Here is a 16,599-nt window from a genome sequence, read left to right as displayed (position 1 = left end):
GGGCTGTTTAACACAATATTAGGAAGGTGGTCATAATGTTATATAAATATTAAACATTATGACCACTGACAGGTGAAGTGAATAACACTGATTATCTCTTCATCACGGCACCTGTTAGTGGGTGGGATATATCAGGCAGCAAGTGAACATTTTATCCTCAAAGTTGATGTGTTACAAGCAGGAAAAATGGGCAAGCGTAAGAATTTGAGCGAGTTTGACAAGGGACAAATTGTGATACAGACGAGCTACTGTAGCTCAAACTGCTAAAGAAGTTAATGCTGGTTCTGATAGAAAGGTGTCAGAATACACAGTGCATCACAGTTGCAGGGCTGTTTTGGCAGTAAAAGGGGGACCAACACATTATTAAGAAGGTGGTCATAATGTTATGTCTGGTCGGTGTATTCTTAAATGTAACAATGCCAAGCTTAAGAGGCATTAAACTTTACCTTACTGATTAAAGTTGTTAGTGGAGCTGGTAAATTATCACACTGCTGTGTGAAATTAATAAAATTAATAAGATTTCTTGTAAAATCACTACGACTATAAGCTTAATGGGCTTGTGTCAATATATGGGCTCAATGATACAGCCATCTTTCAAAGAAAAGCACACTGATTTGTTCTGCAGACAGACCCTTCTTACAAAAATAAATACGTTGCTTAAAAAACAAGTTATGGTTTATTGTAAGTAATTAAGGGCGTACTATAGAATGTTGTATGTTGCAAACCTTGTTGAAATGTAAGAACACTGTAAATTACCAGAAGTTCAATCTCATTGAATTACTTCTAGCAGGCATGGCACTACCCCCTCTGTGCTCTCAACCACATACACTCTTCACTTCAAGTCTCACACAGAGGCATGACCTTGAATAGTAATGAGGAACTAAGTTGATTTAGACAGCTCTTCTTTCCACCGCACACGCTCTTGCAGTATGGGCGTCAACCTGATATTAGTTATTACGGCAATAGATTACGGCAAATCCTGCTTGACATTTACGGGCCTGTCTGTGAGATACAGTGTTAATTGAATTTGCCCAGCAGATTGTCTTCCTCCCTACCAGTCACAGATCCCATTAAATGAAGTGAGGGGTTCTTACAGGTGTGTCTAGGGGGTTTATTCTCAGGCCTTAATACAATTCTGCCCTCATTGTGCGTGTGAAGTTTCCGAATAAAAGAACAAAAACCTTTCTGCTCTTCCTGCTTTGTTTGCAGTGCCGAGCATAGCACCTGAGAGAGTTGTGGTGAGAAGCCTCTCCGCCTTCGACATTGAAGTCAGCTGGGAAACAGTAATCACCAGTCCTGAGAGAGTGCTCGGCTATGAGGTACCATACTTTTGATCAGAGCCAGGGTCTTTTGGCAGAATATCTTTCATTTGAAGATCTGTACAGTGTCGTAGTGGCACAGTTGGTAGAATGGGTGCCACACAGAAACAAGGGTCTACTAGTAGACTGGCTGCTTAAAATTGCCCCTAGGTGAATTAATTGATAGTGTGTGGTGAATTTATACCTGTAAACATTGCTGCAGAGCTTCATTTTGCTTTAAATTTGGTCTTTTTTGATATAGCAAATGAACCAAGAAAATGAATGATGTAGTATTTATAGGTAGCAGGATCCCTTGTTAATATTGCCATGTCACAGTTATTCAAGCCCTACATGATACTGCTGATCTTAAAACTTACCAAAAGTAGAGCTAAATCATAAACTTAATAACGACCCTTAATTTGCTTAAGCTGCAATGTATTGGGGCGGCACGGTGGCTCGGTGGGTAGCACTGTCGCCTCACAGCAAGAGAGTCCTGGGTTCCATCCCCAAGCAGGGCGGTCCGGGTTCTTTCTCTGAAGAGTTTACATGTTCTCCTTGTGTCTGCGTGGGTTTCCTCCCACAGTCCAAAAACAAGCGGTCAGGTTAATTGGAGACACTGAATTGTCCTATAGGTGAATGGGTGTATGTATGTGTGTCTGCCCTGCGATGAACTGGTGCCCCATCCAGGGTGTTACTGTGTGCCTTGAACCCATTGAAAAGCTGGGATAGGCTCCAGCACCCCCTGTGACCCTAACTGGATAAGCGGTTAAGAAAGTGAGTGAGTGCAATGTATTGTATAAACATGTGCTCAAGGTGTGTTGCAACTATTGTGAAAACTAAGGAGCTGTCACAAAAGCTCATTGTATTAAAAGGGCAATGGATATAATTAATGGGTGTAAGACCTTGAACATTCCTATAGACATCTGGAGTTCCAAACTATGGCACGGCTCAAACCTGCATGGTCGTAAGAGAAAGCCCAACATTTCATCCACAGTTCTTAACAATCTCATCAGAATGAAGGAAAACCCAGTGTTACTACAAAATAAATTTTGGGCCAACACAGAAATATGGATATAATAGAATTCACAAAAATACCAAGATATTTTGAGAAGGTAAAATATCTTTTTTGGTAAAATTGAATCTTGGTAATAAATTGACTTTTCTTTTAATATAAAAGGTTTTGTAGCTCAGTAGTTTGTATGACTCTTTCCCAACCTTTTTCAGGCATTTTACAGAAATTAAATAAAAAAAATTGTTTCTGGTTACAAAGTACAATTGTTGGTCAGTAAAAACACTGGACATGTTTTTTTTTGTACTTTGGTCAGTTAATTTTAAAATTAACTTTATAAGGTTCAGTACAATTCTTTTTTAATTTACATTTACTTTTCTGTTAAGAGGGTTTGTTAAAAAAAAAAGAATTAAAAAAAAGAATTGCAGATACACACCAACCGAATCATATAAACATGCTGTAATTTTACCTATAAGGCACAATGTCGTTTATGAAATAAATACATATTCAAACAGATCCCAGTACTGTCATTGAAAAAAGTAATAACTGAATTTATAATTACAAGTGTTTTTTTTACATACTTTAATTTGTCATTTTTCACTAAATGCTAAAGCAATTTCACCTGGCTGATATGTCAGATTCCAAGCAGCTTCCAATAAACATCATATACACTCTACATAATAAGCTATTGCTTTTTAACATGTAGAGATGAATCACCTCTCAGCAGCCTCTTAGCCATTTACATGTAAGCTATGCTTGCTGGGAATGGAATTTTTTAATCCCATCAGAGAGAAATTGAGGTTGTGCTACTGTTGACAAGTAGGACACATCCATCGTACCTAACTAAAGCCCATTCATATGTTCAGTGACCTCTATCAAAATAAAAATCATCTATGCTTATTAAAGGACCATATATCTATGTGGAACACCAACCTTTGCATATATCAATATATCTGTATATCCATAGCTCTAGTCAGTTAGCTTTCGCAGCTCTGTTGTCTATTAAATAAGGATTTTTTCCCAGATGTCCTTTGTTCGAGTAATTACTCTGTTGGTTTCCGGCATTGTCTTGAGCGCTTAATGAAAAGCTAGAACACTTGGTGCTCTAGCCATATATTGATCATAACTTCCTGGCAACCAAATTGGAAAAAAACAAATACATCAAATACTGCAATAAATACAATAACTATAGTCCCATCACACAGTAATATAACACAGAACATTCTAAAAATACCCTGTTAAATAAAAAAAACGTAAAGTAGTAATTTGAAAAGGAAGCCCCTTGGGCAAATCTCATTATTGTCTAATTATTCACTGGCTTAACTTGTCTGACACATAATATTCAAACAGATATTAAGTATGACCTAAGATTAATAATTGATTCTTTCATTTTCTTGTAAAAACATTTTTCACCTGGGCAGAGCTTAGTGTTAAGATCAATTTTATACCCTTAAAAAAAGAAAAAAAAATCAATGAAACACCCTAGAACCAAGAATTCAAAATCCCTGCAGTTATCGATATACAGTACTGTAAAGTATTTGCCTAGCAGCATCCAGTAGGAAAGATGTCAAAGGCAATTCAATTGATTATTGATTCTGATGAGATAATTTAAAGTAGTAAGTACAATACCACTTGTGCTGAGCAATCTGCTATTGATCCATTTCTGTGAAATTCAATACTCGGAGATCCCTTACCATTCATTTGGAACACAACCGATTAAAGATCTTAACCGTACAGCATGCACTAAAACCAAAGACTATTCAGTTTTGATATTAGCTTTGATCATTCGTCAGTTACAAAGGTTGATTTTAATCTTAACATGCACACATGGATTGACAAGTCTCCTGTGGACAACTTATAAACAGTATAAAGGAATTGGGTATAAAGTAATTGAATAAATAACTAATAAATCCTGGTATATGATATATTGAACCTGCAAAGGTGTGTGTAATAGCCAAAAAGTTATTTAGTTAAAAATGTAATTGTTAAGTACATACTAGGGCTGGCCGATATTGGCCCAAATCACTGGATTGGATATCGGCATGTAAAAAACATGTAATCCGATACCATTGCTTGATGTAAATAACACTTAATGTAAATAAGGCCATTGTTTGTGTGTAAAGCAAATTACACACGAAGATACGTTCCAACAGAGCGCCGTTTATTGCCAGCTCACTTGGCAACTGACGTAACAAGGTGCATCTTGATGACATCATTAACATGTGCCACTGATCTACAACTCATCTGCAACAGCCATTCAGAAATGAAAACACACTGATCTACTTAAACTTTTTGCATTTTAAAAAATAATCTACTACTGCCACATCTAAAAAAAACTGTTTAAACACAATAAAAATCGCTTTATAAATGATAAATCGCTCACCTAGATAAAGAAAACCTATCTTGCCTATCAAGCCGGAGCTTGGAGATCTCTCACATCCTCAACGATTAATCCATTAGTGTTATGAAATAAAACAAACTACACCGTTTCCTGTTTAGCCACAGATCCTCTTCAAAATCCAGCAGGGTTTAATAATCTAAAAACGTGACAGAACTTTAACGGAAAATCTCAGCTCTGCGTCAATTCTAATTGGTCCATCGCGTTTGATTGACATCCACATCTTCCAATTGTAGACACTTTGGAAGCGAGATGTGTCATGTGATGAAATGCTGCTAAATGTTATGTGTGTAAAAGTAAAAATAAAAACAGCAGTTTTTGTATAAGTGTGATGTTGTAGGTTCTGTATTTATTTCTTTAGAATATTTGTTTCAAAGTCTGAGCATTGTTATTTACATAGCTAGTTTAACCATGGTGCATTGAGACATATTATTACTGCTTAGTTGTTTGAAAAGAGAAAAGATGGTATCAGATTGGTATCGGTAGATACTCAATTTGCAGTATTGGTATCGGTATTAGACATAAAAAACTGGTATCGAGCCAGCCCTAGTCCATACATACCTAATTTAAAACATGCATCTGGAAAAACTCTCAGCACTTATACATTATTCATTTTCAGAAAATGCTTTATGTTGATTTGAATTATTATTACATAGGTTATATATTATATTACATTACCTAATAGTCAGTACACATCTGGAGTAAATTAACAGAATATACAAAAGATTCTGTTACAAAAAGTTTCCGCACTTTTATATTTTGGTTGGAAACAGTGATGGGGAGGAGTAGTAATTGATCATGTCTGAGAGACTGAGAGAGAGCTTATAGTCTGGATTTATCGCCATCTGATTTCCACCTTTTTTGGACACTCAAAGAAGCTTTAAGGGAAGAAGATTTTCATGTGATGATGATGTGAAAGCAGCGGTGCATTCGTGGCTACACGCTCAACCAAAAACATTTTTTGCTGATGGCATTAAAATCGTACAACTTTGGGAAAAATGCATCAGAAGGTGACTATGCAGAAAAGTGATGTCATTTGTTTTTGAAATTCTTAATAAATAGAGCTGTAACATAATAATGGTATGAACTGTAGATGGTAAAATCCCTAAATTCTTTATGTTCATGCATTTTTAAATGGATCAGCTATAACCATAGCCACTCTTCTGAGAAGGCTACTCACAAGACTTTCTGTGGGAATTTGTGCCCATTTATACCGAAGCTGTTCAGGGAACCTGAGTTTATGGCTCTGTGCAGACCACTAGAGTTTCTTTAAACCAAGTTTTTTCCATGTCTTTATAGACCTTGCTTTGTACAAAGGGGGACAGTATTACTGGAGCAGGAAAGGGCCTTCCCTACACTGTTGCTGCAGATCTTCTTTATATAACTGATTGTGGCTTCAACACATAAATTAAAAAATTTGAAGGGGTGTCTCAATACTTTTGTCCATGTAATGTTACAAAAACAGTAAACCTAATAGGGTAAAACATTAAATATTAGGGCTGTCACACGATTAAATTTTTTAATCGAGATTAATCGTGATTAAAGAACCAAATTAATCGTGATTAATCGACTGCAAAAATAACTAAAAAAAATTTGAACAGTTGTGCAAGAACATGTTTACCAATAACAAAATTAATAAAATTATGATAAAATTATTACATCACAGTTATTTTTAGAAAGCCAGCCAATGCCTATATAGAGTTGTTAACAGCTACCCATCTTTCAGCCAGTTATTTAAAATGACAAGTCTGTTCACATTATCTGCCAAAAGTGAGGATCTTTTCCTGTTCATAACCCTGCCACTGAAAACAGACGCTCAGGGTACTACAATGAACCATTTCTAGATGCAACACGTATAACGTCATGTCGACCCACATCGTTAACCATGTTAAAGCATCTACAGTCCATTGCGATCCACCAGTGTTTAACACCAGTGTTTGTAAAGTTCCCACGACGTGTACAGTCCATGGACTTTCCATCCAAGTTCCTCTGAAATAAAGTTAGACTGAGTCTGAGCTCATTTAGCTTGTAACGCGTATCCGTGCCCGATGAGACAAATGCGTGCTTTGATCAAATATGATATTAAAGCGTCAATTAATAACTGTAATTTTGTCTAGTGATGATTTCTCGTGCTTTTTAAAAACCAAAAATTATCATTTAAAATACCCTATATTTCGCAATATGTAGCAGCAGCAGCTCAAGTAATTTGTAGCTCATGGCCGCAAACTGGAAAAAGACCAGTAGCGCAAATTACCACAGTGACGTATGTTTGAAGTGTCACAAACATTGCCCACTTCAATTTCGTTGCACAAGTGTACAAGTACAATGTGCAATGACAATAAAGGATGCATTCATTCATTTATTCAATAAAAATTGTTAGGCTCACAGCTCACAATGCAGTGGGACCCAGTTATAGCCCTGGATACTGAGTCTGAAGTTACTGGATATGTAGTAAGTGATATAATAGATATGTTTATTGCAAACTCATATACAGTATGTCCCTTACAAAGATGCAAACTTCCATGTCCAAATTGTTTAAATAGGTAAATACAATTCAAAATTGTGCTGGAATTTCAAAATGTGATTAGTAGTGCAAGCTTTTAATTGTTTGATAAAAAATTGTATTCTTGATAAATGTGTTTAATTGCGATTAAAATTTTAACGTGTTAATCGTGTTAATTAATGCGATTAACGACAGCCCTATTAAATATGTCTTGTTTGTGCTGTTTTTAAATAAATACCTGTAAAGAAGACAAAAAAGATGTCATACAACTTTAATGCTTCAGGTTGTAATTCCAAAATGGACTAAATCACATAATAAACTTATTCGTATTTCTTTTTGTTTATTTTTGTTGTGTCCAGGTGGTGTATTGGGAAGATGACACTAAGCCTGAAACCATAGGTAAAATGAGAATCAGCAGCAACTCCACTGCAGTCAATGTTAGTGGTCTACAGGGCAACAGACTGTACTATTTAGCTGTGTGTGCCTTCAATACTGCGGGAAGTGGTCCTCAGTCTCTGCCCGTTAATGTTACCACCAAGAAACCACGTGAGTATCCTACTAGGGTTACTTAGGCATTGGTTCCAGATGCTTCCCAGAACTGCTGTCTAGGCTAGCAAGTCTTAATAGTGACAGTAAGAGTGTAGTGATGAAATGGAGAGCAGAGAGCTAAAAAGATCACAATGCTAATGTGCTTCTTTCTTTTCCTTTTTTTCATTTACTGCTTTAGCTCCAGGGCAGCCACCACAAAACGTAGAGTGGAGTCTGATAGGCTCACAGCTCACAATGCAGTGGGACCCAGTTATAGCCCTGGATACTGAGTCTGAAGTTACTGGATATGTAGTAAGTGATATAATAGATATGTTTATTGCAAACTCATATACAGTATGTCCCTTACAAAGATGCAAACTTCCATGTCCAAATTGTTTAAATAGGTAAATACAATTCAAAATTGTGCTGGAATTTCAAAATGTGATTAGTAGTGCAAGCTTTTAATGTGTTTAAATGGGTCAAAAAGCCTTTAAAATTGCCTAGTAACCTTTTCAAGACTTATATACGCTATACATCGATCAGCCATAACATTAAAACCACCTCCTTGTTTCTTCACACACTGTCCATTTTATCAGCTCCACTTACCATATCGAAGCACTCTGTAGTTCTACAATTACTGACTGTAGTCCATCTGTTTCTCTACATACCTTTTTAGCATGCTTTCACCCTATTCTTCAATGGTCAGGACCCCCACAGGACCACCACAGAGCAGGTATTATTTAGGTGGTGGATGATTCTCAGCACCGCAGTGACACTGACATGGTGGTGGTGTGTTAGTGTGTGTTGTGCTGGTATGAGTGGATCAGACACAGTGGCGCTGCTGGAGTTTTTAAATACAGTGCCCACTAGTGCCTACCTAGTTGGTCCACATTGTCGATGTAAAGTCAGACATGATCGCATATCTATTGCTGCTGTTTGAGTTGGTCATCTTCTACACCTTCATCAGTGGTCACAGGATGCTGCCCATGGGGTGCTGTTGGCTGGATATTTTTGGTTGGTGGACTATTCTCAGTCCAGCAGTGACAGTGAGGTGTTTAAAAACTCCAGCAGCATTGCAGTGTCTTATCCAATCATACCAGCACAACACACACTAACACACCACCACCATGTCAGTGTCACTGCAGTGCTGAGAATGACCCACCACCCAAATAATACCTCATTAAAGAACTGCATTAAAGGGGGCTAACAAAGAATGCAGAGAAACAGATTGATTACAGTCAGTAATTGTAGAACTACAAAGTGCTTCTATGTGGTAAGTGAAGCCGATAAAATAGACAATGTGTGTAGAAACAAGGAGGTGGTTTTATTGTTATGGCTGATCAGTGTGTGTATATACTGTATATACAGTATATATATATATATATATGTGTGTGTGTGTGTGTGTTGATGAAAAGTTGGAATCGTATAATTTCCTTTGATTTATGTCCTAAATGACTAATTATACCTGTTAGGAATAGTTGTGGCTGTAACATATTAATTAAATAAACAGAGAGGGAATCTGTCACGAATTCAGCCTCCCTGTGCTCCCAGAGTTTAGGTGTCAGGCCCCTGTCTCTGGAAGCACATGGTTGTTTGTTTATGGTACTAAGCCTGCACCTCCTCATGATGATTGGTCAGTGAAGCTAATGATCCACAGCTGCTCCTCGTTTCAGGTGTAATACTCAAGGCATTTAAGGGAGCAGCTGCAGAGCTTTGTCATGCTGTTTGATTGGTACTTTGTCATGATTTTGACTTTGGTTAATATTTGAGTAGTCATGGTTTGATTGCTCTTGTTCATGCTCAGGAATCTTGTTTAAAAGCCTCGTTTAGTGTTATAGTCTCGTTCATGTTTTGTGCTAGTCAATTCATGTTTGGTGTTAGCCTATGCTAGCCTAGCTTAGGGTTTAGGTTTGTTTAGGTTCATGTTTCATGTGTTTAGCATTAGCATTTAGCTTAGGTCACGTGTTAGTGTGTCTTGTCTTGTGCTAACCTGTCTTGTCTTTTGTAATTATTAAACATTATAAACATCTCAGCCCACCTTTACAGAATCCCAACACTTTTGTCCCAATAGTATATTTCATTATTTGGTTTTTCGCAACTAGCTAACCAAAGCAACTTTTACAGATGCACTTTCAAATTGATAGAAGCACCAAAGGCCTGTTCTACATAGTAAAATATAAAATATACAAGTGCAGTATTTGCTTATTAAATGTGTAAGGGTATAGCAGCTGATATACACAGAATGAGTGCAGGATTTCTCACATATTTGAGTAATTTAAATATTAACACAGTCTACAATACACTGATCAGCCATAATATTAAAACCACCTTCTGGTTTCTATACACACAGTCCATTTTATCAGCTCCACTTACCATATAGGAGCACTTTGTAGTTCTACAATTACTTACTGTATTCCATCTGTTTCTCTTCATACTTTTTTGGCCTGCTTTCACCCTGTTCTTCAGTGGTCAGAACCACTACAGAGCAGGTATTATTTGGGTGGTGGATGATTCTCAGCACTGCAGTGACACTGACATGGTGGTGGTGTGTTAGTGTGTGTTATGCTGGTATGAGTGGATCAGACACAGCAGTGCTGCTGGAATTTTTAAATACTGTGTCCACTCACTGTCCACTCTATTAGACACTCCTACCTAGTTGGTCCACCTTGTAGATGTAAAGCTCATCTATTGCTGCTGTTTGAGTTGGTCAGCTTCTAGACCTTCATCAGTGGTCACAGGGCACTGCCCATGGGGCGCTGTTGGCTGGATATTTTTGGTTGGTGGACTATTCTCAGTCCAGCAGTGACAGTACCAGCACAACACACGCTAACACACCACCACCATGTCAGTGTCACTGCAGTGCTGAGAATGATCCACCACCCAAATAATACCTACAATCTTAAACTATAATAATGGCTAATTTTAATACAATTATGTGGTTGATTTATAGCTGTTCTTAATTCCAAAAATTCAGTGAATAAAGAAATTCAGCAATGCTACTCCATAAATGATGTGCAGGTCTGTGTGTTGAGGTTAATTATAGTGCTATTATAAAAATAGCACAGTTCTTGCACACCATTCTCCACATGTACAATTAATAGCTATTAAATGGCTTATTTACTTACCAGCAAATTGGACACAGAGACCTCAGAACCAAAATAACATTAGCTGTTAGCATCAGCATGCATCCAGTAAGCCATGGAGTTTCCAGCTTTACTTTGCATAAGTGAACAATATACCTGTACCCACAGTTTTTCACATGTTACAGGGGCTGTAGGGATATTGCTGGCAACAGGTAACTGGACTCATAGACTTCAAGCTCAAGACATAAATTCATGGAAAAATGTGCTTAACTTCACATTCCTCATTTTTCATAAATCACAAATTTCACAGATTTTTAAAGCAAAGTGCCACATTTCACGACAGCCATTAAATTACACTCATAAATTGATTGATAGAATAAATGGAAGCCAGAATACACAGCACAGTCGACTTTAATATCTCTGTCTCGAAGACCTAAAGTACTCGTCCGTGTTTTGACACACCATCCTCTGCGTCCACATAACTGATTGGGAGTTTTAAAAGTAATGTTCCCCAGATCTCAATCCAATCAAGCATCTGTGGGATGTGCTGGACAAACAAGTCCGATCCATGGAGGCCAACACCTCACAACTTACAGAAGTTAAGGGATCTGCTGCTAACATCTTGTTGCCAGATACCACAACACACCTTCAGGGGTCTAGTGGAGTCCATGCCTCGACGGGTCAGGGCTGTTTTGGCAGCTAAAGGGGGACCGACACAATATTAGAAAGGTGGTCATAATGTTATGCCTGATCGGTGTACATCTTTAAAAGGTGAATACAAAACTTAGAAGTAAGTAAAACCTTGTCCAGCTTTGATATGAAATGTATTTTTGTGGAAATCTGCGGGCAGAACACAGTACAAATGTAAAGAAGGTGTTATTTTCTCCACAGACCTGTTAAACATCTTTTTTTTTTAGATAGATGCTATATATTCTTTATTATGTTAAGAAAAATCAATGTATCTTTTTAGAAGTAGTAAATGAATAACCATTAAATAAATAAATTAAACAAATAAATTAATAAATACATTAAAATAAATGTAGTGAGATTGAAATGTAAAATGATAAAATTTATTACAAAACATGAATTCATCAAGGCAAACCTTCAAAATATAAAAGAACATGTTAATTTACTTGGTTGACATTTGCAATTATTGCTAAAACCTGTTTTATACATTCACATTTATTGGGCCGCTCAAAGAAGCTTTAGGGGAAAGAAGATTTTCATGTGATGCTGTGAAAGCAGCGGTGCATCAGTGGCTACGCACTCAACCAAAATTGTTTTTGCTGATGTTGCCATAATTTTATTCAAATTATTTAGCAGATACTTTTATTCAAAGGTTCTTGCTCAGGGGCCTGACAATGGCAACCTGGTGGTGGTGGGGCTTGAACCAACAACCTTATGATGATTATTCCAAAACCATAACCACTTTAAAAAAAATTTTTTTTATTTTTTTTGCCTACAGGTGCTGTATAGGCGGCATCGTAACAATGACATGTTCACCATCACCACCAACAACACCAAAGTGGAGCTAACGCTTTCTCCCAATGACAACTACGTCATTCAGATTAAGTGCGTGAGTGAGGGCGGCCTGGGAGAAGGAAGTGAACCCATCCACGTTCACCAACTTAGTAAGCCTTTCTTTCTTTCCCCCCACCTTTTTTTATTTTCTCTTTTCTGCCACTGTTCATTGGCTGGTCACATCAACCGTTCATTGTTGCCTCGTCATTTTCCATTTTTGGATAATAGACTTTTTTTGCGGTGCTCTGAAGCGTTCGACCTTTTTAGAAATTCACAATTTCACTATCCATCTCTGTCAGCCACTTATTATTCCTTGTTGACTGCCAAGGAAAAAGGAATAATAAGCAGCATATAAATAGGGTGGTGTCTTCCCGCTTTCATAAAAGCTAAAAGGCCTTTTTCCTTTTTATTCCTGCCTCACTATTGTTATACCTCAGGGCAGGTTGTATGTATGAGAAAAGGTGCAGCACAAAACAGGACCTCAATATACGCCTACATTATATCTGACATGTTCCGATTACTGAGGCTGTGGCTAATCTGTAGCTAATTTCAATGCTGCTGTAGAATTGTGGAAATGTTCAACTCTTTAAATTTCTCTTTAATACCACTTTTCAGTAATAGGACAGGCAAAGACATATTTATCTCAATAGTTGCAGTGCAGAGATAAAAGTATTTTACCACTTGTGTTTTTTGTATTTATTATACAACCCCAAATCAGAAAAAGTTGGGACAGTATAAAAATGCAAATAAAATAAAAAATGCAGTGTTCCTTATATTTACTTTGACTTTTATTTGATTGCAGAAAGTTTGAACCTGAGATATTTCATGTTTTGTCTGCTCAACTTAATTTCATTTGTTAATATACCTCCATTCCTGCATTTCAGACCTGCAACACATTCCAAAAAAAAAAGTTGGGGCAGGGGCAATTTAGGGCTAGTAATGAGGTGAAAAAACTAAATAATGATGTGATTTCAAACAGGAGATGTCAACAGGTGATTGTAATCATGGTTTGGTACAAAAGCAGCATCCAGGAAAGACTGAGTCTTTGATGAGCAAAGATGATCAGAGGATCTCCAGTTTGTCAACAAATGTGTCAGAAAATGATTTATATGTTTAAAAACAATGTACCTCAAGGAAAGATTGGAAGGGATTTGCATATTTCTCCCTCTACAGTGCATAATATCATTAAACGATTCAAGAAATCAGGAGGAATTTCAGTGCGTAAAGCCTTATGTTAACCATGTTCAGTAGTGGCGTCAACTTCTCTGGGCTCTGAGGCATCTAGGATGGACCATCACACAGTAGAAATGTGTATTGTGGTCAGATGAATCAGCTTTTTTGGAAAAAATGGCGAAAAGGACCATCCAGACTGTTATCAGCAACAAGTCCAACAGCCAGGGTCTGTCATGGTATGGGGCTGTGTCAGTGCCATTGGCAAAGGTCATTTACACTTCTGTGTAATGTAGAAAAGTACATTGAGATCTTAGAGCAACATGTGCTGCCTTCAAGACGTCATCTTTTCCAGGGACGTTCATGCATTTTTGAACAAGACAATGCAAAACATGCTGCACACATTACAAAGGCATGGCTGTGGAAGAAGAGGGTGCGGGTGCTGGACTGACCTGCCTGCAGTCCTGACCTGTCCCCAATAGAGAATTTTGAAACGAAAATGTGACAACAACGACCCCGTACTGTTGCACATCTTAAGACATGTTTGCGGCGGCACGGTGGCTCAGTGGGTAGCACTGTCGCCTCACAGCAAGAAGGTCCTGGGTTCAATCCCCAGGTGGGGCGGTCCGGGTCCTTTCTGTGTGGAGTTTGCATGTTCTCCCCGTGTCTATATGGGTTTCCTCCGGATGCTCCGGTTTCCTCCCACAGTCCAAAGACGTGCAAGTGAGGTGAATTGGAGACACTAAATTGTCCAAGACTGTGTTCGATATAACCTTGTGAATTGATGAACCTTGTGTAATAAGTGACTACTGTTCCTGTCATGAATGTAACCAAAGTGTAAAACATGACGTTAAAATTCTAATAAACAAACAAACAAACAAGACGTGTTTGCAGTAAGAATGGGACAAAATAAAACCTGAAACACTAAATCACTTGGTATCCTTGGTAAACGTATTTTAAGTGTGGTAAAAAGAAATGGCAACATTACAAAGTGGTAAATACTTTACTGTCCCAACTTTTTTTGGAATGTGTTGCAGGCCTGAAATGCAGGAATAAATGTTTATTAATAAATTAAATAAAGCTGACCAGAGAAAACATTAAATATTTCAGGTTTATACTGTCTGCAATCAAATAAAAGTCAAAGTAAATGTAAGAGACTGTGTTTTTATTATTTGCTTTTTCCATGCCATCTCGACTTTTTCTGATTTGGGGTTGTATAATATAGTCACTTAAACATATTTAAATAAAAAATAACGAATTGGGGGAAAACTACTTATTTAATTAATTAATATAATATTCATGCTAATAAAAATATAAGCTACATGAAATTTTATTTTGCCCTAGTAATGTGCTAGAATACAGAACAATAAAAATAAATGATAACACTCATACTATGCTATACTACATAATTCACTGTAAAATTTGCAGTTTGTTCCAGGAGTGCACTAGATTAAAAAGAGGGAATATTCAAGTATGTGTTTCATTTAACATTTACATACATACATTTTTTAGAAATATGATAAACATTTTTATAATTCATCTATAATTGTATCTATATTTTTGTTTATACTTTTTATTTTTAAAGATAAAAAGTTAAAAAAACATTTGTCTTCCGGGGTAGAAGAAGTTACCTATAACCAAATTCCACTGCAAACAGGGGACAAGTCAGTACACCATTTTTGTACAAATCCCCCCCCTCAAATGCTTGTATATGAGGGAGAGGTGTGTTCTTGCTAAGTTGCCATGTACTCAGCAAATAAATCCAACATTGACAGTCCACTTGAAAAGGTAACTTGTTAGGTTGTCATTTTACATGAACCTGCATGTGCATTTAACAGTATGTATCTACAGTGCGATACTGTACACATACAATTCCAGAACTACACTATATGGCTAAAAGTATTTGGAAACCTGACCATAAACTTGTTGGTCAACCTATTTAAAAAAAAAAAAAAAAAAAAATAGTATTAAAACAGAGTGGCCTCTATGTAATATTTTGCTATAACAACAGCCATGCCTTTGAGAAGGCTTCTCACAAGATTTTGAAGAATGTCTGTGGGAACTTGTGTCATTCAGTTAAAAGTGCATTTGCATGGCTGGGCACTAATGTTGGTCAAAAAAGCCTCAATTGATGTCAGGGCTTTGTGCAAACTATTGGAGTTTATTTAAACCAAGCTTTTCTTGAATGCCTTATAGACCTTGCTTTCCGCACAGGGTCTTCCCTAAAGTGTTGCCAAAAAAAAAGATTTTATATAATTAATTGTATACACCTGTTAGCAGTTGGTGTGGCTTAAACACCTCAAAACGATAATTAGCAAGGGTGTCTACATATTTTTTGGCCATATAATGTTAAAATGCATTTTTAATGATTTGATTTGACAGGCACCCTAAGCTTTATTTGTCAAAGTTTATTTTCTAAACAGGTCAGTCCTGTTTTTTTTTTAAGTGTTGGTTGTATTTTGTAGGCATGGGAGCACAAGGTTCTGGAATTGGAAAAACAGATGCCATGGCACTTCCTCCTCTCCTCATTACTGCACTCCTGGCTCTTACAACGGCCTCCTGAAGATTTTCTCTAGTAAAGCAGCGTCTCCACATGGCACCAATCTCAGTCTCTCTCTTTCTCTCTCAGATGTACTTTTAACTCATCCCTAGTTATTGCCACCCTTCTCTTTCTGGGCTTAATGGGATTGCCCCACATACATGAGTGAACGACTCTCCAGGATATTGGAATGTCAGACAGACACATGAGAGGATTCATCATGATGGAAACATCTCAGAAACATGCAGAGAAATGATTACCACACAGGAATTATGACTCAATTGGTATGCGTAATCATTATGGGGATGATGTGTTTGAGATGGTGGTGCAAAAGTACTTTTTTTTTTTTTTTTGCTTTTTATGAAGTACACTTCCTTTCACATTGGCTTCCTTCATGTTTTGCATTTGATTCCTAAAAACAATCAATGCCTTAATGCCACTGTACATACCAAAGTGGGAGACAAAATTGAATAGTGTTATTCCAGCCTCTGATCTAATATGCCTCATTTCCAGGCTTTAGCATCATTTGTGGTTTCTGCCTATTTTCTAC

General features: G+C 37.2%; 1 protein-coding gene across 1 annotated transcript in view; it reads left to right on the top strand.

The window, feature by feature from the left end:
- Positions 1-16,073, top strand: part of cntn3b (contactin 3b) — a 144,728-nt gene extending 128,655 nt beyond the window's left edge. Inside the window, exons 18-22 of the mRNA XM_062997172.1 lie at positions 1,210-1,319; positions 7,568-7,754; positions 7,936-8,048; positions 12,285-12,450; positions 15,976-16,073. Coding sequence (XP_062853242.1) covers positions 1,210-1,319; positions 7,568-7,754; positions 7,936-8,048; positions 12,285-12,450; positions 15,976-16,073 — 674 coding nt within the window. The remainder of the gene's footprint in view (positions 1-1,209; positions 1,320-7,567; positions 7,755-7,935; positions 8,049-12,284; positions 12,451-15,975) is intronic.
- Positions 16,074-16,599: the final 526 nt, after the last annotated feature.

Source organism: Trichomycterus rosablanca, chromosome 6 (assembly GCF_030014385.1).
Source record: "Trichomycterus rosablanca isolate fTriRos1 chromosome 6, fTriRos1.hap1, whole genome shotgun sequence".
NCBI classification, from domain to species: domain Eukaryota; kingdom Metazoa; phylum Chordata; class Actinopteri; order Siluriformes; family Trichomycteridae; genus Trichomycterus; species Trichomycterus rosablanca.
The sequence above is the reverse complement of the archived record's forward strand: the minus strand, read 5'-3'. Positions and strand labels throughout refer to the sequence as shown.